This window comes from Onychostoma macrolepis, chromosome 22, assembly GCF_012432095.1.
Source record: "Onychostoma macrolepis isolate SWU-2019 chromosome 22, ASM1243209v1, whole genome shotgun sequence".
Taxonomy (NCBI): Eukaryota; Metazoa; Chordata; class Actinopteri; order Cypriniformes; family Cyprinidae; genus Onychostoma; species Onychostoma macrolepis.
This window is the reverse complement of record NC_081176.1, coordinates 17,872,865-17,895,317: the sequence shown is the minus strand read 5'-3', so window position 1 is coordinate 17,895,317 and position 22,453 is coordinate 17,872,865. Positions and strand designations below refer to the sequence as shown.

At 38.9% G+C, this 22,453-nt stretch overlaps 4 protein-coding genes across 7 annotated transcripts; 3 read left to right on the top strand and 1 right to left on the bottom strand.

Annotated features, from left to right (window-relative positions):
• Nucleotides 1–702: 702 nt before the first annotated feature.
• On the bottom strand, nucleotides 703–2,343 carry fam32a (family with sequence similarity 32 member A). The gene is made up of 4 exons (XM_058759464.1): nucleotides 2,142–2,343; nucleotides 1,782–1,920; nucleotides 1,543–1,596; nucleotides 703–1,435 (listed from the first exon to the last, which is right to left on the bottom strand). Exons 1-4 carry the CDS (start codon nucleotides 2,204–2,206, stop codon nucleotides 1,367–1,369), a joined length of 327 nt encoding a protein of 108 aa, XP_058615447.1. The 5' UTR covers nucleotides 2,207–2,343; the 3' UTR covers nucleotides 703–1,366.
• Nucleotides 2,344–2,415: 72 nt separating this feature from the next.
• mrpl54 (mitochondrial ribosomal protein L54) lies at nucleotides 2,416–4,147 on the top strand. The gene is made up of 3 exons (XM_058759463.1): nucleotides 2,416–2,688; nucleotides 2,864–3,020; nucleotides 3,715–4,147. The coding sequence occupies exons 1-3, from the start codon at nucleotides 2,568–2,570 to the stop codon at nucleotides 3,845–3,847; spliced, it is 411 nt and encodes a 136-aa protein (XP_058615446.1). The 5' UTR covers nucleotides 2,416–2,567; the 3' UTR covers nucleotides 3,848–4,147.
• A 576-nt stretch (nucleotides 4,148–4,723) lies between these two features.
• Nucleotides 4,724–11,341, top strand: malt2 (MALT paracaspase 2). 3 transcript variants are annotated; one of them, XM_058759457.1, is made up of 18 exons: nucleotides 4,724–4,857; nucleotides 4,976–5,060; nucleotides 6,124–6,278; nucleotides 6,363–6,529; nucleotides 6,687–6,817; nucleotides 6,896–7,046; nucleotides 7,120–7,307; nucleotides 7,398–7,494; nucleotides 7,599–7,643; nucleotides 7,725–7,766; nucleotides 7,856–8,059; nucleotides 8,183–8,360; nucleotides 8,448–8,522; nucleotides 8,598–8,725; nucleotides 8,910–9,059; nucleotides 9,170–9,327; nucleotides 9,521–9,658; nucleotides 10,147–11,341. In XM_058759457.1, the coding sequence occupies exons 3-18, from the start codon at nucleotides 6,142–6,144 to the stop codon at nucleotides 10,576–10,578; spliced, it is 2,421 nt and encodes an 806-aa protein (XP_058615440.1). In that variant the 5' UTR covers nucleotides 4,724–4,857; nucleotides 4,976–5,060; nucleotides 6,124–6,141; the 3' UTR covers nucleotides 10,579–11,341. The 3 variants fall into 3 exon arrangements, with proteins under 3 accessions (XP_058615440.1, XP_058615441.1, XP_058615442.1); XM_058759459.1 differs by having other exon boundaries at nucleotides 4,844–4,887; XM_058759458.1 differs by having other exon boundaries at nucleotides 4,754–5,060.
• A 550-nt stretch (nucleotides 11,342–11,891) lies between these two features.
• On the top strand, nucleotides 11,892–21,775 carry safb (scaffold attachment factor B). Of its 2 annotated transcripts, none has more exons than XM_058759456.1 (21): nucleotides 11,892–12,181; nucleotides 12,602–12,689; nucleotides 12,810–12,877; nucleotides 12,982–13,212; nucleotides 13,300–13,353; nucleotides 13,439–13,487; nucleotides 14,259–14,706; nucleotides 15,064–15,110; nucleotides 17,664–17,761; nucleotides 17,845–17,994; nucleotides 18,258–18,355; nucleotides 18,441–18,484; nucleotides 18,584–18,666; nucleotides 18,755–18,900; nucleotides 19,008–19,298; nucleotides 20,466–20,600; nucleotides 20,685–20,727; nucleotides 20,811–20,911; nucleotides 21,005–21,063; nucleotides 21,143–21,197; nucleotides 21,299–21,775. In XM_058759456.1, the coding sequence occupies exons 1-21, from the start codon at nucleotides 12,029–12,031 to the stop codon at nucleotides 21,417–21,419; spliced, it is 2,562 nt and encodes an 853-aa protein (XP_058615439.1). In that variant the 5' UTR covers nucleotides 11,892–12,028; the 3' UTR covers nucleotides 21,420–21,775. The 2 variants fall into 2 exon arrangements, with proteins under 2 accessions (XP_058615439.1, XP_058615437.1); XM_058759454.1 differs by having other exon boundaries at nucleotides 12,982–13,221.
• The last annotated feature ends 678 nt before the right edge of the window (nucleotides 21,776–22,453 follow it).

The following is a 22,453-nucleotide window of genomic DNA, read 5'->3' as shown; positions in this document are numbered from 1 at the left end:
TAACTCGATACATTGCATTTGAATCCCTTGTTTCGTTTGTGTATTGGAGCAGGAGAGCAGGCATTAACGATGCGATGGACATCGCTGATTCTACTTGGCAGATCTTGGAGACATCTAGTAAAAGCAGAGTTTAGCTCCAACCCTAATCGAACACACCTGAACCAGATAATCAAGGTCTTACTAGGCATACTAGAATCTTTCAGGCAGGTGCGTTGAGGCAAGTTGGAGCTAAACTCTGCTTTTACTAGATGTCTCCAAGATCTAAACTCTGCAGGACGCCGGCCCTCCAAGACCGAGTTTGGACACCCCTGCATTATACCAGTCTTAAACTCACTACATTGGTTAACTGTGACAAGATGATTGACAGGCCAGTTTACAGTGACAGGGTGCATGTAAATTGAGTTGAGTTTAATCTACAACAATGCATCATGTTGTAAAAGACCATATTTTTGTAGTGTTGCTGTCCTGTGAGAAAAAAAAAACGTAGTACTTCAAATTTGTACGAGAATACTGAATGAATGTACTTCCTTTCAGTCTACCACTGATTATTTTTAAAATGAAAGCAACAAAATTTTTTCAGATTAACAAATTGATGATAAGGACTCGGACAGGGCATACAGAGCACTGTTCAGCTGTCGCTGTAATGTGTTCACTGTTGGCTAAAGATCTCAAATGGACAAAACTAGACTTAACCAGACCATCAACCTGTTTATCAAGCTTTATTTCACCGTCAAAGACAAGACCCAGGTTATTTACACTTGATTTCACATAGGGGGCAGGGGAATTAAGAGTTATCATAGGTTTTTCAGGATTCCTCTGTCCCAAACATTATGATCTCAAGTTTTGTTATCTCATTCCAATTTTTAAAAAAATTAAAAAGACATCCATGACTTCAGGTGGTCAGGCAAAAAGAGAATCTAAATTCTTGAGCTGTTCAAGGGGCAAATACAATACTGAGGCCAGAGGAAGCATATGAAACAAGTTACTTTTAAACCAACAGTGCCATCTACTGTTACTATATTTCAAAGCATGTTTTCAGGCTACTATAACCATTCAGAAATCTTAAAGACTACATGCAACAAATAAAACGCTTGACTCTTTATTTGGTGGTCAAGCTTTACAAGAAACAAAACCCAATCAAAATCTTAAATAGTTAATAAAAAAAAAAAAAAAAAAAATCTAAATTCCAATGTACAGTGAATATTTTTACTACATTCCAAAGGGAAAATTAAAATGGAAGAAAAAAATAATAATAATAATAATTCGCTCTGGACTTCGTTGCAGAGTAAGCAAGAAGAAGCATGTATGGTAACATCATGGAAGCTGATCTTGCGCTGAAAGCACCCAGTTGAAAATCCATAGATATTTATTTAGTCCAGCTGACTTTGGGAATATCGTAATGCTCTGTCAGTGTGTCCAGGTGTCTGTTGAAATCCTGTAACACACAAAAAATATTAACAACACACAAAAAAAACACACACAAAAAAAAAAAACACAGGCTACCTAAAATATGAACATCGACGTTAGGAATGACAGACTCACCTCAACTCTTCTCTTATGTGTTTTGGAGGCCTTCTTTAAAATTCTTTCCATTTGCTATTAAAAAGTTAGAAAAGGAGAATATTATCTTACAACCCAATATCAAGCACAATTTCTGTCAGTGAAAAGGCTTAAATTAGAAATTACGTAATGTCATTGTTCAGCATTTGAAATAATCAAAACAAATCAATTAATTTATTGTCTTATATACACACGCATATATATGAATTTGTCATACATACCCTTTTTTCTTGTATTTTGTCGAATGCCATCTGTGCTGGTGTCCTTTTATCAACATAAACTTTCTCCGTTCCTTCTTCATTTTGAGTGGCCAAAACCTGCTCCTCCAAACGTTTCCTTTCCTTGTCCTTCTTCTTTTTCCTATGGAGAACAAACAAACAAACAAAAATCATAAAGAAAAAACCCCCGTAAACTCTAGTCAGTAACGTAGTCATACATACATACATATACATGCATAACTCGCACAACAACACAAGAGCTAGCATAACAGCTAACGGCTATCGTGAAGGCAATGCCAACACTTTCCAGAACACAGCTGAAAATATACATATAGGTAAGCATTAAGGTTAACAAACACATACTTTTTACTTGCTAAAGAGACTCCTTTCAGTTTTAAAGAGCCCTTTTCAACCGCGTACTCCGACATGTTAGCTAGCTTCTCTCTATCAACCAGCCGTCGCCCAAACAGATGATGTTTATTAAACAGCCTCGGTTTTACTGCCCTCTAGAGGACACGAGTGGCCGGTTTACCTCAATAATGTGGTTTTACTTCTATTTCTTTTATACTTTGCACCTTCGTGGTTGAGGTTGTGTAACACTGTGTTTACAAATGATTATTGCGCTGCTTGATATAGAGCGCTATTGGAAACAACGCTGTTTGGGTGAACAGGGCTCCATTTGGGATCTAGACTGTGTGCGTAAAGTGCGCATGAGTGTTGCAGTTTCACCCGGAAGTCTTACGTACATGTCCAGTTCAGACAGCATGGTGGAAGGTCTGTAGAGGCACAATGGCACATAATGTACTTCACTCTTTTAAGAGGATAAACTTGCCTGTTGTTAATGCTTATAACGAGCTTTTTGTTAACACTCTACGGATTCAGTCCCGCAGTTATGCTAGTAAGAAACCAGGTAAGGTGTGTTTTGTATTTGTATCCATACAATGTCAACATTATGCTACTCTGCAACTTCTGACCTTGTAGGACCGATTTTCAAAACATTAAGAATTTATTTGTCTTATATTATGTTATATATGTATAATATTTTAATTGCTATTTTTGTAAAATATTATTCTTGCCTTTCTTAGTAACCAAAGGTAAAGGCAAAGGAATGGTAAAGGAAGTTTTTAAGGGTCCAGAAGTCTGTAGGGATCCAGTGAGACTCTGTACACATGCAGTTGGAGTCAACGTCTTCAAACAAGGCGAGGACCCTCTTATTAAACCCTGGGAGGAATATCCAGAATGGTATGATGGTGTATTTTACATTTTCTTTTATATATGCATTGATTTATGGAAGCTTGTTTCCTCCACGGAATAAAAAAATATCTTGCAATTCTGATTTTTTGTCTCAGAATTCTGAGTTTATATCTCGCTATTCAGATTTATTTTCTTAGATTTTCTAGAGTTGACGTCTTGCAATTTTGGCTTTTTTCCTCTAAATTCTGAGTTTACATCTTACAGTTGTTTTTTTGTTTGTTTCCACCAATTAAAAATGAAAAAGGCAATTGTGAATTTTTGTCACACATCAGATTTTTTCCCCTCACAATTGCAAGTGTATATCTTAAGATTCAGACTTTTCTTCTCTCTACTGTGATCAGAATTGTGAGAATTTTTTTCTATCCCACAGCAGAAAAAAATCTTCCATATTTATTCTCAAATTAGCTACACTGTAAAAAGAGAAAGTTGACTTAACTTAAAAAAATTGAGGAAACCTGTTGCCTTAAAATTAAGTACATAATAATTAAAAAAAAAAGTTAAGTGAACTTGACAATTCAATTAACTTATTTTTTTTTATTATCATTTACTTAAAAATTTTAAGGCAACGAGTTTCCTCAATTTTTTTTAAGTTAAGTCAACTTTCACTTTTTACAGTGTAGAAAATACTATGCTTGTAAGTCAAGTTATATATATATATATATATGTTGTCCTAAACCTTCAGGTTGTTTCAGTTGGACCTCAGTCCACCCAAAAATCTCAACGAATTGGAACCAGACAGTCGGGAATACTGGAAGCTTTTAAGGAAGGAGCATATTTGGAGACATAATAAACTGCATAAAGGCAAAAAGATGTAGAGGATTTGGACAGAATCATGCGTCTTTGAGAGCAAGACCTGGATGAACCTTTGCTTTCCCAGCATTCACAGCGGACATTACCAGAGGCACAGGTTGAGATATGTTTATCTTCTTTTCCAGTGTAACAAACAATTCAGTGCTGACAAAAATAAGCGAACGCTTTCAGTTTTGCTGGTTGTGTTGGTTCTTCTGTGTCTGAGGATCAAGTGGTTGAATTTTTGTCATTCTTTGTATTACTATTAATGTGATTGTGTTATTGTTCTCAATTCTGTCACGTGAAAATTAAAATTTCTAATGCGACATGTCAAAAAGGGTATTTTCTTTTGTTTGCGTGTTCTTTTTTTTATAGTCATGAAAAACTTGGAAATGTCAAAGTGAAATTGTTAAAAAGTCTAATTGTTCACAAAATGAATTGATCTATCTTTATCCGTTTGTCTATCTATCTGTATATTGCTGAAGTGATGTGAGGTGACGGGTTACATCCCTTCAGCAGGAGTGCCTCGTCTACATGGCTTGCTGCTATAGGTCGAGAGGTTCAGGTTCACTTTTTTTGTACCCATAGGTAGACCAGTTCTGCGGTGTTATGAGTTCTCACATCTTTCACATTTTACAGACACCACAAACATTAAACAAAACGCATGATAAAAGTGATTTAAGGTTCCCAGCATCACTAAAAACCACATGGACTAAAAACAAACAATAATAATGTACAAATGATGTAAAAAAAAAAAAAATTGCAATAAATATTAAAAAATTAATGTTCATAAGACCTATCCTTATTCAACTGAGTGATAGCTGCTGGCACAATGCTGTTTTTATACCGCTTAGTTCTACAATACGGGATCTACGTGTAGATGGCAGAAGTTCAAACTCATTCAGAGAAGGTGAAAGTAAAAAAGCTCGTGCTGCGCGTGGTGGGAGTGCATGCAAATACATGTTAGAAAGAGGAACTACTGACTGAAAAAGACAGAACTGCTGCGGATGTTTACCATACTGATTTGCGGATTCTGGTAAGCATTGGTCGCAGTAACTTATTCAAAGTGAGTTAAACGGATATTTAGCGTCCGCTTGACTGATTATTGGTAAATCGGATGTGTACGGTGAAATTTTTTTTTTTTTTAATCATAGTATTTGTGCTGCGGTCGCTTGACAACCTACGTTTTAAGAAGCCGGGATAAACTCACTTCCTGGTGTTTAAATTACCGTATAACAGGTAAGTGTACTTTTGTGTACTGTTTGCCGGTTCAGTTTAAACATTTAAGAGCTTTTCATATTGCATATTTCGTTTTATTAAATGAAATCGAACATTATGCTAGTATTATGTACTGATCTGTGATCTAAATGCAATAATCTATCGAGCTTTTCTAGTCATGTTGGCAATGATGTGATAGATAACTAAAACTTTTAATTAATTACCTATGTGGTTGGTTATTTACAGTTGCATTTCATAAAGCAGTGACAAATGCGTAGTATATAGAAAAATATAGGGTGCATTCGGTTCCGCATTTTCACGTTACTGTAGGCTATGGGTTCATTTAATACAGGAACAAAGTCAGCGTTAATATTAAACGCGTATTAAGATTTTTGGTGTTTATGTGGTGTTTTTAAATGTGATTTAATAATAATAATGATAAAATAGATTTGTAATTCTGAGATTATAAAAAATAGAAGCCTTTCACAAATCTATAGATTAAAGCGCCATGTTCATGTGTAGATATGTAATTTTTTTTTATATTCGTGCTGATTAAAAAACACATTTTTAAGTTTTTAAAGTACGTTTATAGCATTGTCTTCCAAATTTGGATTTGATTACTCTAAGAATGTCAAGTGTAAGATTGTCAAGAGTAAGATTTTTATTATTATTACCAACTTTTAATTTGGTGGACAAAAATATTCAAGAATTGTAGCATTTTCTTTTTGGACAATTATACCACCTGGACATTTTCCTATTTAAGTACCCACCAAAAAAATACCAATATGAAGTAGGTTTTTATTATGTGATATTGAGAGGCTAGACATGAATCACATCTTCCCCTTTTGTGATAGGGTTTGGGTAATAACATATTTGTTAGGAAATTTATAGTTCTGTAAATGTTAGGTTTGGGAAGTTGATTTATAGTTTAAAATCACAGAAATAGAGAACACTGATAACTACAGTAGAAATTACATTAATGCTTCAAAATTTTATTCAACAACTGAAAACTAAATCCTAAACATTGAAAAACATTCCTGTCTGGAGAAAAAATTAAATAAACCACTTGTCATTTATTTCTCAGACTATCATTTACCAAGTTATGGAGGACAAGAATGTGGGTGTAGAAACCCTGAGCGAGGCAGCACTAAACAGACTTGGTTACATGCTAGACAATCTAGAGTGTGGTTGGAAACAGCTGGCAAAGGCAGTGGCTGAGCAGCCACAGTTCTGCTATAGGTATGTCTAAATTATGCGGAATAACTAACCAATTTTGTGCATGGTTATGACCAGTTCACAATTATAGAATCTACTTCTTTGCAGTGACAAAGAGCTGACTGACTGCTCACTCAAAGTGCTAAGTCCACATGGCAGCCCCGGCCGATACCTGCTTGCCCTTCTTGCAGATAGAGGGTGTACCTTGGCTTTCCTGCTTCAGTGCCTGAAGAAAATCGAGCACAGAGAGGCTGTTGGATTTCTCACTACACATGGTAGCTAAATATATATATAAAATGATGATGATCTAATCTCGAACAGTTCCTCCATCCTCACTGTGGTGTGCCTTTGTGGTTAATGATTTAGTTTGGTAACCCAAAGGCTGAAGAGGGTGAGTCATATCACCCAGGTGTTGTTTGTGTTTTTGGGTAGTGATGGGGCAGATTGATATCACACTGCAACCACAGAGTCAGCGGGCACCAGAGGAGAGTCCTGTGGTTCTGAGCTGCAGAGCAGTCGGACCCGTGGAGCTCACCTACCAGTGGTTCAAGGGCAAAGATGAGGTCTGGTGCACTAGATTTGTAACTGAACCTAGTGATTTGAAATATTATCCTTAGTCTGATTCTTTATGTTCTCGGTAGGTGCCGGGAGGCAATGGCCCAGAGCTGGTGCTCAATCCCGTTAGTGCGGCTCAACAGGGCCCCTACATCTGCCGTGTAAGTTCTGGAGACAAGTACGTCTTCTCCAAATGGGCCCATGTACGTCTAGTGAGGCCTGGAGGCGCAAGTGCAGGCATGTGAAGATTTTACTTTCAGTCTGAAATGAATCAGATTTCTTTATTACTGATAAATTACGTCAATTGCAGGTTCCAGCAGCGGCTACTTCCCTTCGTCAGCTAGTGGGCTGTATATAATTCAGCAACCTAGGCCTCAAGCGTTGATGGAGGGAGACACTCTCTATCTTGAATGTGCTGCTCAGGCCAACCCACCTCCTCAGTTCCAATGGTATCTTAACAAACAGCCAATGCCAAACTGTACTAGAAGCGTCTTAAAGGTAGGCTACTCATGAAAGTCTCACAGTTGAATGCATAGTGTAATTCATATGAATTTACTTACTTGGGCATCTGTATGGGCTTGTCCACAGATTCCATGCATAACCACAGCAGATAGAGGTATATATTCTTGCAAGGTTTACAACCTCTATCATGAAGCGTGGAGTGATCAGGTTCAAGTAAACATAGGTAAGGCGCTTGAGACAAAACGATCCATATTGTTCCTTTTAAATACAAGTGAAATAAATCACCCAAAGATTATTCGTTATATAGCATGGCCTGTTTTCACTCAGGTCCTGGTTCCTTTTCTGATGTCTCATGGGAAGCACCTAAAGTAGGTAAGCACGATTTGTTTAATTGTATGATTTTAACACATCTGCTGATAAGTTCTTGTCACTCACATGCACCTTGTTTTACAGGTGCTTCTGATGCGGGTCCAAGACAAATGGGTGATTGTTGCGGTAAGTGATAAGCAGAAGTGTGATGGTTTCTCTAGGCATTTCTTGTAAAGGATCTGCTTTGTTAATCTTGTCGCTTCACAAATTTATAGCCACTGATAAGGTAGCATTGCTTATTGGGAACATGAACTACCTGCATCACCGACAACTGAGAGCCCCCATGGCGGATGTGCATGAGTTGACAAACCTTCTACGCCAGTTAGACTTTAAAGTCGTCTCTCTGCTAGACCTCAACTGGCAGGAGATGCATAGTGCTGTTACTGAGTTCTTGCTGCTGTTGGATCGAGGCGTTTATGGTTAGTTCCTTGTTGCATCATTTGGATTTCTGTAACTATAGAACGTTAGGCCAATTATTAACTCCCTGATTGTTTGTTTAATAAATGCATTTGGATAATTTCATCCATGTCCACCATTTCAAGGGCTCTTGTACTTTGCTGGTCATGGCTATGAAAACTATGGGAACAGTTTCATGGTACCCATCGATGCTCCAGCCTCTTATACCTTCAAGCACTGCCTCTGGGTGCAGGACGTGTTACAGCGCATGCAAGAGCGCCAGACGGGACTCAACGTCTTTCTACTGGACATGTGTCGGAAACGGTGTAGTTGATTCATAAGCGTATCAGTTTTTAAATATTGTGCATGAACTTTAACTTGAAACTGACATCTGTTGTGTTGTTCATTCAGAAACCCAAATGATGAGAGCATCCCACAACCTGACCCCTTGAGAGTGACCGCAAACATAGTGTTTGGTTATGCAACGTAAGTCTAATGCAATGACAATAATTTTATCGACCTCTAGAAGTTGTGATTACAATTTTCACTTTCTGGATTCAGGTGTGTTGATGCCGAGGCATTTGAAGTAAATAAAGATGATCTCTCTAATGGAATCTTCATGAGATTCCTTACGAAAAGACTGATGGAGCCAGAGAAGGTCACGGTCATACTTGACAAAGTAGCAGAAGGTATGGGGTTAAAGATGTTCAAATCATTGTTGGTATCGACATTTTGTTTGAACTACTTTTCAGACAAAAATGTTACAACATGTGCTATTACTGTTAAGCCACATCTATACCATAGGCTTCTATCAAAAAAATTGATGACACCAAGTGTGACCACACAGTTTTACTGAGTCACTGTCCATTTCAGACATGGGAAGGTGTGAAATCACTCGTGGTCGGCAGGCTCTAGAGCTGCGCAGTAATCTCTCGGAGCGTCGCGCCCTAACAGACAGCATTCAGGCACCAGCATGCCAAGTCACAGCGTCAACTCGAAACTTACAGTGGGCCATCGCACATGGTGAGACCTGTTTAAAATAAACCCCTTTAGTTTATATCCTTATGCAAAATACTTTGACTGTAGATAAAACGATGATAAACGTAATGCCGATTTTGTGTAAATTGTTCCAGTCATCCCAGAGAGCCGCTGTCTTCAGTTTGAATGTGGTGTCAAGGTACAGCTAAGTTTCGCTGCAGAGTTCTCCAATATCATGATAATCTACACTCGGATATTGGAGACACCTAAAGACATCGAGTCCTGCTCTGCTCAGCTCTCTGACTTTACTGAGGTAAACTGACTTTCTTGTAGATCTGTAAAGAATATACTGAGTCCTGAGAAAATATAACATAAAGATGTATCATTCATTGCTGTCCTGGGAATGAATTTCTATGGTCTGCTTCAGTTTGATGTATCTTTGGTTGATTGTCAAACACATAGCCAAAGAAGCATTGTTTACAGTTTTGACAATGAAATAATTTCAGGGTCCTGAAGTAGACCTGAAGCACAGCAATCAGGAGAGTTTTCGCGAGGCTGGCAGCTTACTACTGTCCATGGATGATCTACAGCCTCTGGAACACCCTCAGCTCTTTACTCGTATTAGTGCCCTGCAAAGGCTAAAGGTACAATATGTGCACAACAATATAATACAGGGGTTGGTCAAAATAAGGGAACACCTGGGAAATATTACTTCCTTAAGGTCTTTTACCACCATTTGCCTTAAAATAGATTCATAAAACTTCTGAATATTCTCCAGTGGAATGTCATCTATCAGCCAATTGTTTCATAAAAGTTAAAGAAGGGAATCTACTTCTCACTCTTCTCTCCAAACTGGCCTCAGTGGTTTGATAATAGGTGTGTTCGACTTGAAGCGGACAAGCACTTGTTCTAAACATTGCTGAACACAACCTGTAAACTGATGTATAAACTAGAGAATATAGAAGATAAAAAGAGAAATAAAAGATAATGACAATGTTTTTGTTTTTTCACTGTAGCCAAATTTTATTAACACCTATAATAATGGGTGTTCACATTATCTTGTCAAACTCCTGTATATCTAATGTTTTATATGTGTAGGATAAGGCATATCTTTTTGCTTTTCCCCTCACAGAAAGAGCTCTCCTTTACTGTGTGTCTACACTACAAGTACACTAATCTGGACGAAGAGCTCTCGGAAGAGCAAAGGGTCAGTGTAGGCAAACCTTTAGTGTCAAAACTCAACCTCTACGAGCCACGACTCTCTCACACCTCCTCCTCTGACCTACAAATGTCCAGTATAATGGAGTCTTCATCCTTCAGTGAAAGCTTCAGAGCTAACCTCCCCGACTTAAGCCCTTCCTCCATCGGATCTGCATCTACATCCTGGTCCTACTATCAGGGACCCATGGAGTCACCCACATTCTCTAGTTTAAAGAATGAACCAGAGGAAACCATATGTCCTGACTTCCTTGAATCCGAAGAACCTCCTGCCATCAAGAGTTTGCCTAGCGCCTCTTCTCGGGAACTCCCATTTAAATTTAGCAACTTACCAAATTCCCTTTAGCAGGAAAGTGTTCAAAGCTGTGTGTCTTGGATGTTACAGTGTATGTTACAGTATGATTTTGTTATATTCCACCCAGGCTGCCATGTTACAGAAGCTTGTGAATCTAATGTCACTGACCCTTCGCAAAGACCCGCTCCTTTGATTACTGTCGCTATGTCCGACAAGCCATGCCGCTCTCCTCACATCATGTTCTCACTCAGTGAAAAATATATTGCAGAGCAAAGAGGAAACTGACAACATGCCGCCAGACGAGACAGAGCAGGTTACTTTTGGTATCAAATAAAGTCTCCGCTTTCAAATTTTGTACATTTTTAAGAAATTCAAATAATAAATACAGTTTTGTGGCTCTTTAATGTGTTGTGAAAGATCGCTGTAGCTCCTCAGTTCAAGCAGCACATGAACCGAACATCTCTTCGTCTTTACTAGTTATAGCATGAAATAAACATGAAAGAACATCAGAAGGTATCTTGTTTCAAATGCTGGAAGACGTCAAGACACACCAGTTTTCAAGTTCAACAATTTTTCAAGTTCAAGTCCACAAACGCTAATCTACTCTCCAGTCTGGTTTGTTTGTCGGACTAAAATGGATTCAGTGTTATGAACGGTCAGATCGCCTGTCAATCAAACTCCCTGCGAAGGGTCAATTGAGAAAGTTGGTGTACTCTTACAGCTTACAGTATCATATTGTTGATGAATTTGCCAGTGCATTAAATTATCCTATTTTGCATATGTTTGGTTTTTCATTAAACTACACCACAAAAGATTCTGTCTCTTGTCACTTGAATTTCAGCATGCTAAAAAAAAACATAGCAATAAAACACAAATTTCTAACAGCAAATCCCCAGCAGTTCCCGTGCTCATGACAAACCAATCTTCCCAAACATTTTGTTACTGTTAATTGACACAAACATACAATGTTTTACCCTCTACAAAAATACCAGTACACACTATGTTAGGTGATGACCTTACAATGTGTAATTATAAACTACTCACAATGTCATTTACTCACTAAATGTAACGTTATTTTTGGGAAGAAAGGCAAAATATATCAGGTTCCCTCACTCTTTTTAAAAATGTTCTTAAATAATATCATTCCATCTGCTAATGCCTAATTTTATGAATAGCTGGCTAAACAGGCTATTTATGTATAATATTCTATTTCCATTCCCACCTGAAATGTATTTTGTCCGCAAAAAAACCCTTCTTGGAATAAAAGACACCATAATATCATGAAGATATTCCCGCGCTTATGTCAAATCGATAACGTTTGCGCGCATGCGCCTAAAACCCCCAGGGCATGCGCATGCGCAGGACTGTAGCGGACTGCGCCATTTTGCTTCGAGCGAGAAACGCTGTTTATCGCGCTCTATCTAAAATTTGGTGAGTGTGCGCGGGGTAGAGAGAGATTTGTATTTCTGCTTCCACCGTAACGTTCTTGCAACTAGAAAACATGTCAGACTCTTCGACAGCAGATGTGGGGCCCGTGGAGTCGGGGGTGCGTAAATTATCGGAGCTGAGAGTGATCGATTTGAAGGCCGAGCTGAAGCGCCGAAATCTCGACATCAGCGGCAATAAGAGCCTGCTTTCAGAAAGACTCAAAAAGGCAAGTGGAACACCGGATATAAACATCTAATCATTTTGCAACTCTCTGCTGTATAAACATGCTTTGCATGCATAAGTTACTGGGGTGGATGTTTACTGCAGTAACGTTAACGTTACATGTGCTGTTTATAGGCGATCCGTGCTTTCTTTCTTTTTTTGCAAATAGGATTATTACTGGTAATTTGTCAAATGCATACGCTTTCATAACATTTTTTGTTAAGCACAACCGTCTGCCTATTACAGACATCAAACTAGCTTTGCAGGATGTTTTGAATTCAATGCTTACGTAAGTTGATATGCAATGAATGAAGTGTAGGTTGTCCTTGTAGATTAATGATGGATTGTTGTGTGAAGCTGAAAACAATAAGCAAATGGGTGACGTTTATGCTTGTATTTGATTATATAATACTTTCGTTTTCAGGCCATTGAAGAAGAGGGTGGAAATCCTGATGAGATCATTGTACACCTAGAGATAACTCCTAAAAAAACACCCCGGCGAACTCCAAAAGGTAAAAAGTGTGTTTTGATGTTTATCTTATTTCAAAATCATTTGGCTACTACATCGTGTTTCACAAATTAGTGCTTCACTTTAATGATTTGAAAATATATTTCTTTCTTTTTCTCTACAGGGAAGAGACAAGACGAACCTGATGAGCCTGAAGATTGCACCCTAGAGGAGGACTCTGTTGATGGCCAGGTGCTTCAACATATAAAGTTGTTGATGGATATGATCTATGTAACTGGGTTGGGTTATTTTGCATAGGTTTATCTTGACTTAACAGCCGCCTTTACTTCCTTTAGGAGGATCCGGATGCTATTCCAGAGAACCTTCATGAGATGGATATTATGGACATGAATGTCCTGGATGAAGCTGATATGGGCAATGGAGGTGGGCCCGAGGGAGACGAATATGACGAGGAGGTCCTAGACACGTTATCGAACGAAGAGAACACAGCCAACCTGAGGGACGATGACGCAAATAACCACGACGCTGATGAGGATGTCGCTGATGTTGCCACGAGTAAATCTGAGGTAGAGGAGGTGAGTTTTTAAAATTAGCCAGTCATACTGTTGTTTAGTTCTTGTTGCATATTGTGTGACACATTCTTTGGCTTTCAGGAAATGGAGGCTAATGATGCAGACGTGAATGAAAACCAGGAAGCGCCTTGTCAGGTATTCAAGGAAGTTAACTTTTTTTTTTTTTTTCTGATGGGCTTTGGGTTTATTTTGTTTATCTTTATTCATTTTCCACCTTTAGCAGGAGGATGATGGTGAGCATGGATGCGAGGACACAAATAGCGAAAAAGGTACTGTATGGGGTTGTCTGGAATTGCTCTTAAAGTCAGGGTGAAGCCATAAGGTCCTTTTAGTATAAATGTATCAGGTTACTCAGGAAAAAGAGACTGGAAATCCAAAGTTGATTACTGGCTTTCTGCATTGCTGACTATACACTTAGCCGTTTATATATTGATTTAGAACGGTCTTATAGTCATTCTCATGCTCTTTTTGGAAGGTGCAGATATGCAAAGAGCCAGCAATCTGTTTCAGTTAGCACATAGATTGGTTTAAATGGTTGTTGCAGATGCACTTTAGTGTTTCTAGGTTGCTTAAAGAAGACCATGAAGAGAAGATGAGAAGAATTGGATCATGCTGAAGCAAAATCAAATCGCTATAGGACTCAAAGTTTGTTAATTGGAGATTTCACTAATGGACCATTTGCTTGTTTCAAAAGAAACACAATTCCTGTAAAGACAGCACAAGCTGCTTCTTCCATATGGACACTTCAAGTACTAAAGTCGACGATGGACACTCGGATGTGGTGCAGGTCTTGTGGCTTTCCCTAGTCAACAGCTTGCCCTCTGCTTCGGGGTGCAGGTGAAGTGAAAAGAAATGGCCTGTTGTCTGGAAGCTTGTTGCTTGTTCTTGCTTTGGTTTTTCCAGTCTCTTCATAAGGTAGCTTGCCTTTGCTTGTGTATGAGACAGCAGAGGGTCACGTCCTAGTCCAGTTCCACGATAACCATTGCAATGTCTCAGAAGTGATTAAACTCTGTGCCATTCTATTCCTGTTAAATCCGTAGAAAGTGAGAAAGTAGCCGGGTCTTGTATATCAGAGCCACTTAAGGAAGACACCACTGAAGAACCGACTGAAGACGAGAAATCTTCAGTCTGGGATTCTCACAAAGAGGAAGACAATGTGCAGGACCTCGCTAACGCCGAGGATGCCACCAATTTGGAAGCCGACTCGTCAGCCTGCGAAATGGACGTTGATGCATCAAAGCAAAGTGAAATTGAATCAACAAGCAAGGACCAAGAAAACATTCAGGACAATTTGGTGGACACCGAGAGCACTTCTGCTCAGGCTGCTAATGCTAGCGAAACAGATTTGCACGATATCGAAAGCGCAGTTGATTCGGAAAGGGCATCTAAAGGAGAAGCGGTCGAGGAATGCAAGAAGACTGAACCTGCTTCAGAAGAGTCTTCAGAAGTGAAAGAGTCCTCAGTAGAGGGTGATGATCAGAAAAAGAGGTTTGTTGTTTTCTGTCTACTAGAACAATGGCTTTCTTTGTTTCATTGGCTCCTTTGTTAACAAGTATGGGTGCTCTTTGGAGGTGTAATCGACTGCGCATTTCGTCTACCATTTTGTTTTGTTTTTGTGTTTTTTTCTACCTTCAAAAAGTAATGTACCAGAAATTTGGTTTGCCAGTCCAAGGTATGTTTAATGTAATTGGGCTTCACATGACTATTCAAGTTGTAGTATCCAAATCTTTGTTCATTGCCTGAGGTTGTTTGTCATCACTAGGTGGGTATTTATTTATCAACACTGGTGATCCCGTTTAAACTGCCCATTCAATTTCTCATTATGCCATTTTATTTTGTCTCTAGTGGTGATGAGGATTCATCAAGCAAGCCTGACTCAAAAGATGATAAAGGTGGGTGTGCAGTGAGCTTTTTAAACAAGAAATTGTTTCTTGTAGGGGCGCTCCGATTGATTGGTTACCGATCACTATCGGCCGATAATCGCGTTGGGATGTTTGATCGGCGGTCTCTATAACTAGGGCTGCACGATTATGGCAGAAATCATAATTGTCGATTATTCCCTTTTGGGAATTTGTAATTGAGATTTTTTAATAACGACTATTTTGAACATTTATGCCATTGTTTGAAGCTGCATGCCATATTTTTATATATATATATATATATATATATATATATATATATATATATATATATATATATATATAATATTTATAAGGCTGAAACACTCTTCCTGAACTTTTACTGCTTTTCTATAGCACTGAGCCTCAAATGTCAACTATACATTGGTTTGGTTTCTTCGTTAAACAAAAAAAGGTAAAATTATGCATGGTATAATAATGTTATACTAAAACTTAATAAAAATGTTTTACTAAAGCTATATATTTCATTTACAATTAAACAGACGAAATTTCAAGTTACAGTAACATTTTACAGTACAATTTATATTATCAGGGCTCCAGACTAACATTCGAGAGCAGTGGCACCAGCACCTGATTTGGTAGCACTGAACATATAATAATATTACAAGTTTTGTCTCTTAGAAATGAACGTTAGAACAGGAGCTTGAGTTGGGATGCAGATGTACATTTATTTTTATTAACAAAAACAGTAACATTGTGAAAACAGCATCATCTTTTATACATTTGTATGTCATAACCAAAAGTACAGCACCTCATTACCATGGTAAAAAAGTAGCCTAACCATATGGTTTCCATGGTGTTTGCATTGAAAAACAGTAACCTAAAGACATTGTCAATTATAAATACACATCAACTGATAAAATAATTAACAAAATAATATAATTATATTCCATTACTCCTTTAACATATTTGGTATATTAATAATATAATACTCTATATGAATATCCTACTTCTCTGCCACCGTATTGTTCCTGTTAGTGTTACTACAGTAAAACTATGATAAACGTGGGTTTGAAACATCATCTAACTGGATCGTTGTCGCACTGTTTCTGCTGCTTTCTGCATCAGTGTTGATGAGAATAGCAGCTCCGATTTATTTAGCTTTAAACTAGTTTAAATTAAAGAGACATGATTTGTACTGGAGAACTCTGCACTGAACTCAAGTGCTGCTTACTGGATTTCACAGCGTTGTTTAGCGCGTGATCGCGTAATAAACGCATGCGCTCTAAGCTCGCGCTGCGCTGTTCTTTTGAGGCGAGCGGATAAAAGAGCGTGGCGCGCAGTTCAAACGAATACTACTAATTTGTTCTGCTTTTGACAAGTTTGGCGTTTAACATATCTATCATGCACAACAGAGTGACAATCCGTGACTATCAGTTAGACAAAATGTCTTTTATCCAGTTTGTTAAACCCCGCGCTGCAAACACCTCTTAAGCACACAGAATAATGCAAGTGGGCGTTTTTAATTATTTTTGTAATCGCGGCTTTGAACGATTATGTAATCGTGGCATCCATAATCGTAATCGCGATTAGAAATGGATTAATTGTGCAGCCCTAATAAAGGCTGATATCAAAAAAACTATCTCAAGCTGACATGCCTTCCGCCGTCAGAGGTTTGGCTAAAATAATTATAATGCTGAAGGTGAGGTACAATTAATATTTCTTCATTAAACAACTTCTAAAGTAATTTGAAAACTTTCTGTGAGACATAATTTCACAAACAGCCTGAGAGTGCTCTCTCTTTCTCTCTCAAAATGCACAAATGGCTTCAAATCACATCGAGTCTGCACTATAAACGAGCTGCACAGTTGACACAGGAATTGTCACTTGCACAATCGAGGCATTGTCGCTAAAGTTTATGAATTGCATTTCTTTTTAATTCTAGCCAGTGTTTAAACCATTCAGCGCACGCGCTCTCCTGGAGCATACGCTCGTGCACATACATAAATTCACATCACACGGTTGCGGTTCGGCATTGCGTTCCAGGAGCGATGTGCAGAGATCGTTTCTGCTGCACGCGCTGAATTAAAGTGACCGCACATTGTTTGCGGTAAATATGAACATGGATTGACACGAAAATGAAAGCACAGTCAGTGCTGCTTCTGCACCGCTTACCGCTGCAAACGGAGTATGTGTGAACCTGGTGTAACACTGCCTCACATACAGCTCACGGAATCAGGTTTGTGCTGTGTGTAAGCTATATTGTGCAACGTTTGCATAATTGTCAAAATAAAAATGCAGAGATAAATATATATTTTTGAAAAAAGGGGCTCCACCCCTTCAAATAAAAAATAAAAATCCCCTCTCACAAGAGACACCCAAGAGCCCTGAATAAATGTCTAAAAATCTTGATTGGATCATCACTATAAATAATTCTACATGATAAAAAGAAGGCTTTAAAAAGATCGGTATCGGTGATCGTATCAGCAGATAATGCTTTCTGCGATCAGTGATCGGCCTCAACAATCCTGATCGGAGCACCCCTAGTTTCTGGGTTTTTCTAAATTGATTTTTGTGGCCTATCAGGTAGCGCAGCTGCTAGCGGAAGGAACCTTTGGGTCAGTGGACTGTCTTCAACCACGAGAGCGACAGATCTGAAAAATCTGTTCAGCAAATATGGCAAGGTCTGCATTTTCTAGAATACTTAAAAAATTAGGTTGTTCTTAGGTGTGATGGTGTCCTGATCCATATTTGTTACTGCTTGCAGGTTGTTGGTGCTAAAGTGGTAACAAATGCCCGAAGCCCCGGCGCGCGCTGCTATGGGTTTGTTACGATGTGCTCTACTGAGGAGGCCACAAAGTGCATCAGCCATCTGCACAGAACCGAGCTGCATGGCCGGATGATTTCAGTTGAAAGGGTAAATAGTTTAGTTTATTATTAAGGTGCTAACACAGTTTCTGAATTTGGACATTCAACTCGCTTTATTCCGGTTTTATTTCAAACTGACTTGACTCAAAATGGATTTTCCAAAAGCTTTCTCTAGTGTGTTAAGGGCCTTTATTTCTAAACTTTTGATTATAAATTGCACCAGTGCATGAAGTATTGCTTCAGAGTTGGGTGGCTGTCAACATTATTGACACAAGGTGTGTAGGCAAAACCTTGATTTGTATTTGGTTTTAGGCTAAGAACGAGCCTGCCGGAAAGAAGCCTGCTGACAAAAGCGATGCCAAAAAGTCTGGAAGTGACAGAAGACACTCCTCGGACTCTAAGACCGAAAAGTAAGTTGTAGATCAATTATATTTGAAGACCTCTCTGCATGCCGAATAACTGCAACAATCTCATCATATGGTTTCATCCTTACAGATCTGAGAACAAAGATGAGAAGTCTGAAATCTCGGATGGAAAAGGTAATAAAAAAACAAAAATAGCTTGCATTCACGTTTGTTACTACCTTAAGTAATATCCTAAGGTATCCAGATCTTAATGGTTCAATCTTTCCATTACAGAGCAAGGAGGAGAGAGGACTGTTGTGATGGACAAGTCGAAAGGAGAGCCGGTCATCAGTGTGAAAACAAAAAGCAAAGAACGAGTATGTTTCATAAATGGAACTGTTTTAAATCCAACTGCCTTGTTGATTTGGAAGTGTTGTTTAAATTATGCACCAATTTTTGTTTTAGAGCACTAAGAGCCGTGACCGTAAGTCCTCCAGCAAAGAGTCGAAGGACATTTTGTCATTTGACCAGATCAAAGAGCAGAGAGAAAGGGAGCGCCAGAGGCAGAGGGAACGAGAGATAAGAGAGGTGGAGAGACGCAGACACTCTGGGTAAGTACTGCCTCCCATCATCTTCCCCTCAAGCTGATTTACTGTTGATCAAAAACCAATTTAGGAGTTTTCCCACTGATTTCTCAACCTGTTTAATTACATTCCAGTGAACGAGATAGCCGTTCGGAGCGAGAGCGTATCCGCCTCTTCCGGGAGCGGGAGGAGAAGGAGAGGTTGATGAGGAAGCGCAACTGGCTTGAGGTGGAGAAGCAGCGACTGAATGCGGATCGCATGGAGCGCGAGTTTTTGGAGCGCGAGCGTCTCCGAATAGAGTACGAGCGGCGGCGTGAACAGGAGCGCATTCATCGTGAGAGGGAGGAGCTGAGGCGACAACAGGAACAGCTACGCTTTGAACAGGATCGACGCACCCTTAAGAGGCCTTACGACATGGATGGCAGGTATGCGTAGGATATCGTCAGCCTGTGAGATCGCCGATACATAATACTATTGTGCAAATTTATTTAATTACTTATTTGCTTGGTTTCATTGCCGGAAAGTGAACCAACTCCAGTGTAAGGCTAAAAGCAGCCTAATGTTATTAATATGACTGAATTTATGTTTAACATAACAAATTAATAGAAACATCGTAAGTTACTAATTATAATGCTTACGTTTCCTCGGTTATTCAAAAAGCAGCTACAGAAAACAAGCAAAGAATATTGCTTTACCAAAGAACGTCATCACAAGCTCAGTCTAGCGCGAGGTTATGCACTTTATAAACACTTCTGTTATAATCAGTGAATCTACACTGTATGAGGAATAAATCTCTTATACTTACATCGCACGTACATCTGCACTTTGTTGTTAATGATGAGAGAATTCAGAATTCAGTCAGCATCTGAACGCCTCTGATTGGCCATTGCATTCATAAGTTCAGCATAATCGTGTGTGATTGATTATTAGGGCTGGGAAGATAAATCTAAATAGATTCTGAGATTTTTCCGAATGCATTGCGATATCTCTGGAATCAATTCTGAGCTTAGATTTTAACAGCAGATGGCGCTTCATGCCTTAGAAACTGCTGTACTCTGCTTGTTTCCAAATCTTTACACACACTTAAACCTAAAATAATCATTCATAAAATTAGAAAAGATTTAAGCAAATTACAAGGGTGTTCACAGTGGGCTGTGTTTACATGAATCAGCCGAACGCACAAGTGCTCTTCAGCGCTCTCTTCTTCATGAGCATTTGAAAAAGAAATATAATGCAACAAATAAGCCCTAATATTAATTAGATAGCATTACTAGCCTTATAATAATAGTAGTAATAATCGACTTGCTATCATCAAAGGAATCAGCCACAGGTGATATCTCTGACTGTCGTCGATACATGATACTACCATCTATCAGCACAACCCTAGGAGGGTTGCGGAAGTCCCACATTTTTCTTAGGGCCACGGAAACGGTTGCGAAAAACCAGTAAAAGACAAGGTTTCCACAACCAACTTCTTAATCGACTGGATTCTTTTTAGAAAGTTGAGTAGGAGCATCTTGATTTGTCAGTTTTGACCCTCCAGGCATGTCTGGATTTATCCAGTTTTTCTGTTTCCTCTTTCAAATGTACAGAAAAGATGACTGGCAGATGAAGAGAATGACAATGGATGATCGCTATGGAAGGTCGGATTTTGGACGCCAAGACCGCTACCAAGACTTTGACCACAGAGACCGCAGCCGCTATCAGGATGACATGATGATGGACAGGTAACACCAGCAATGTCTAACAGCACACATTTGTCTATAGATTTTGCTACTATATGGTAATAATTTACATGCCTTTTTCTATAGGAGAGACAACCGTGGCGGGATGCCAGGAGACAGAGACAACCAGGTAAGAAAAGTCCTTCACGGATCTTAATTAGAGTTGATCTTTGGGTATTGGATGGCATCTCATCCTATATTCTCCATCCATAGCACTTTTCAGATCGGGACAAACATGGCAGGGACAATCGTGACAATTGGGGTGCCGGATACGACAAGCGTGGAATAAATCCTTCAAGGCCAGTGCCAGGCGGGTAAGTTGTTGTTTTTCCTCGTCTAGTCAGATGTGCTGTGGTCTAAGACCTCTCTTTGTTCAACTGTTTTGTTCTGCTGCTTTGTTTTTACAGTCGAGACAACAGGGACTGGGAGCCTGGACGTAAAATGGACGGGGACCGAAACTGGCAAGGTTTGTCCAATAAACATCTGTTAAGCTTAGAAAAGGTTGCATGTCCTCCTCCCTTCTGATTTACTACCTTTCTTTTTAGGAGCAGACCGAGGTGTCCCGGGACAGGGTCACATAGCACGGGGTGGAATGGCAAGGTAAGTGAGATTTAGGCTTTCATTGTCTTGTTTGGACTGTAGTGAGTATCATGGGTTTTCTTTTGTTGCGCATGAAACTAATATATTTGTCTCCTCTGTAGCCGAGGTGGATACATGCAGACAGGGACAACCCAGTCAATCTCTGGAGCCTTAAACAGACCGAATCAGATGATGCAAGGTGGTGGAATGCAGGCAGGCGGAGCCTTTGGTCGACGCTATTAACTTAAAACCTCTTCGCTTGTGTATCTCTCGAGTGTAAAAACACTTTGCAGCTTGTACATTGCCATCCAAGCTTTATAATTGTATTTTTTAAGTCCACTTTTCTTTTCATGGTGTAAAGATGAACAGAAAATTGGTTACATTGTGTAAAGATAGAGATTTTATTTCTTTTTTTTTTTTTCTTTTTTCTCCATTCCACATCTCTTTAGATTTTAGTCATTTCTGTTGTACACTTGGTGAATGCTCAGGAATGTTTTGCTAAAATGAAACCTGTCTTTGACACCATTAACTTGATGTCCACTTGTTTTTGAGTGTTTCAATAAATTTATTGTGGAGTTTTCTTTATTAAAGGAGTGCTCTTGTTTTCTCATGATGCACATGTTATCTTTGCGTTGCCATTAGGTGGCACTCTTAGTCCAAGCATTATTAGAGGAACTGAAGAATGCCTGGCAGAGCTCTGAGAATGCAAGGAAATTTTCTGAAACATTTTCTGAAAAAGTTCATTACATATTAACAATTGCATATAATCCAATCGGAACGTTAATTTCGTATTTCAGGTTTATACAATAAAAGACGGTTGCGTTATCAAACACAGCTAATAATATGTGGCATCGCTCTGTAGCCTTGGTTGCAATTTAAGATGTTTTGCATTACTAAACTGAGAAAACGAATGGCATTACCATCATGTCCACCAGCCACTTGCTCAATACATCTTGATTATTCATGTCGTAGGAGGATTGTGGCTTTTAATAAACCATTATAAATAAATGCACTTTCTACATGACTTTTAAATGTCAAAAGAGCAAAGGATTGCATATTGTGTAAGTTTAATCACTGGAGTATTAGATCACTAATATATCCAATAATAACCCTCAAGTTCCCACTTTGCAAGGAAGTCCGTTTCCTGAATGTTTTATTTTGCCATATATCCTGAATCACACTGGTAGTTCCTTATGGTTGAGATGTTCCTCAGAGTTTTATTTATAAGTTAGGGGGCAATGTTGTCCCAACTTTGAACAGGCAAAGAACAAACAGTC

Bases quoted from the DNA above. Each gene is read 5' to 3' on its own strand.
- malt2 (XM_058759457.1), top strand. From the start codon at position 6,142: ATGGAGGACAAGAATGTGGGTGTAGAAACCCTGAGCGAGGCAGCACTA. The intron at 7,047-7,119 runs GCATGTGAAGAT...CGTCAATTGCAG, and splicing joins GCCTGGAGGCGCAAGTGCAG to GTTCCAGCAGCGGCTACTTC. The intron at 9,328-9,520 runs GTAAACTGACTT...AAATAATTTCAG, and splicing joins AGCTCTCTGACTTTACTGAG to GGTCCTGAAGTAGACCTGAA.
- safb (XM_058759454.1), top strand. From the start codon at position 12,029: ATGTCAGACTCTTCGACAGCAGATGTGGGGCCCGTGGAGTCGGGGGTG. The intron at 13,354-13,438 runs GTATTCAAGGAA...TTCCACCTTTAG, and splicing joins ACCAGGAAGCGCCTTGTCAG to CAGGAGGATGATGGTGAGCA. The intron at 15,111-17,663 runs GTGGGTGTGCAG...GTGGCCTATCAG, and splicing joins TGACTCAAAAGATGATAAAG to GTAGCGCAGCTGCTAGCGGA.
- fam32a (XM_058759464.1), bottom strand. From the start codon at position 2,206: ATGTCGGAGTACGCGGTTGAAAAGGGCTCTTTAAAACTGAAAGGAGTC. The intron at 1,921-2,141 runs GTATGTGTTTGT...TGTTCTCCATAG, and splicing joins GTCTCTTTAGCAAGTAAAAA to GAAAAAGAAGAAGGACAAGG. The intron at 1,597-1,781 runs GTATGTATGACA...ACTTTTTAATAG, and splicing joins ACAAAATACAAGAAAAAAGG to CAAATGGAAAGAATTTTAAA.
- mrpl54 (XM_058759463.1), top strand. From the start codon at position 2,568: ATGGCACATAATGTACTTCACTCTTTTAAGAGGATAAACTTGCCTGTT. The intron at 2,689-2,863 runs GTAAGGTGTGTT...TGCCTTTCTTAG, and splicing joins TTATGCTAGTAAGAAACCAG to TAACCAAAGGTAAAGGCAAA. The intron at 3,021-3,714 runs GTATGATGGTGT...CTAAACCTTCAG, and splicing joins TGGGAGGAATATCCAGAATG to GTTGTTTCAGTTGGACCTCA.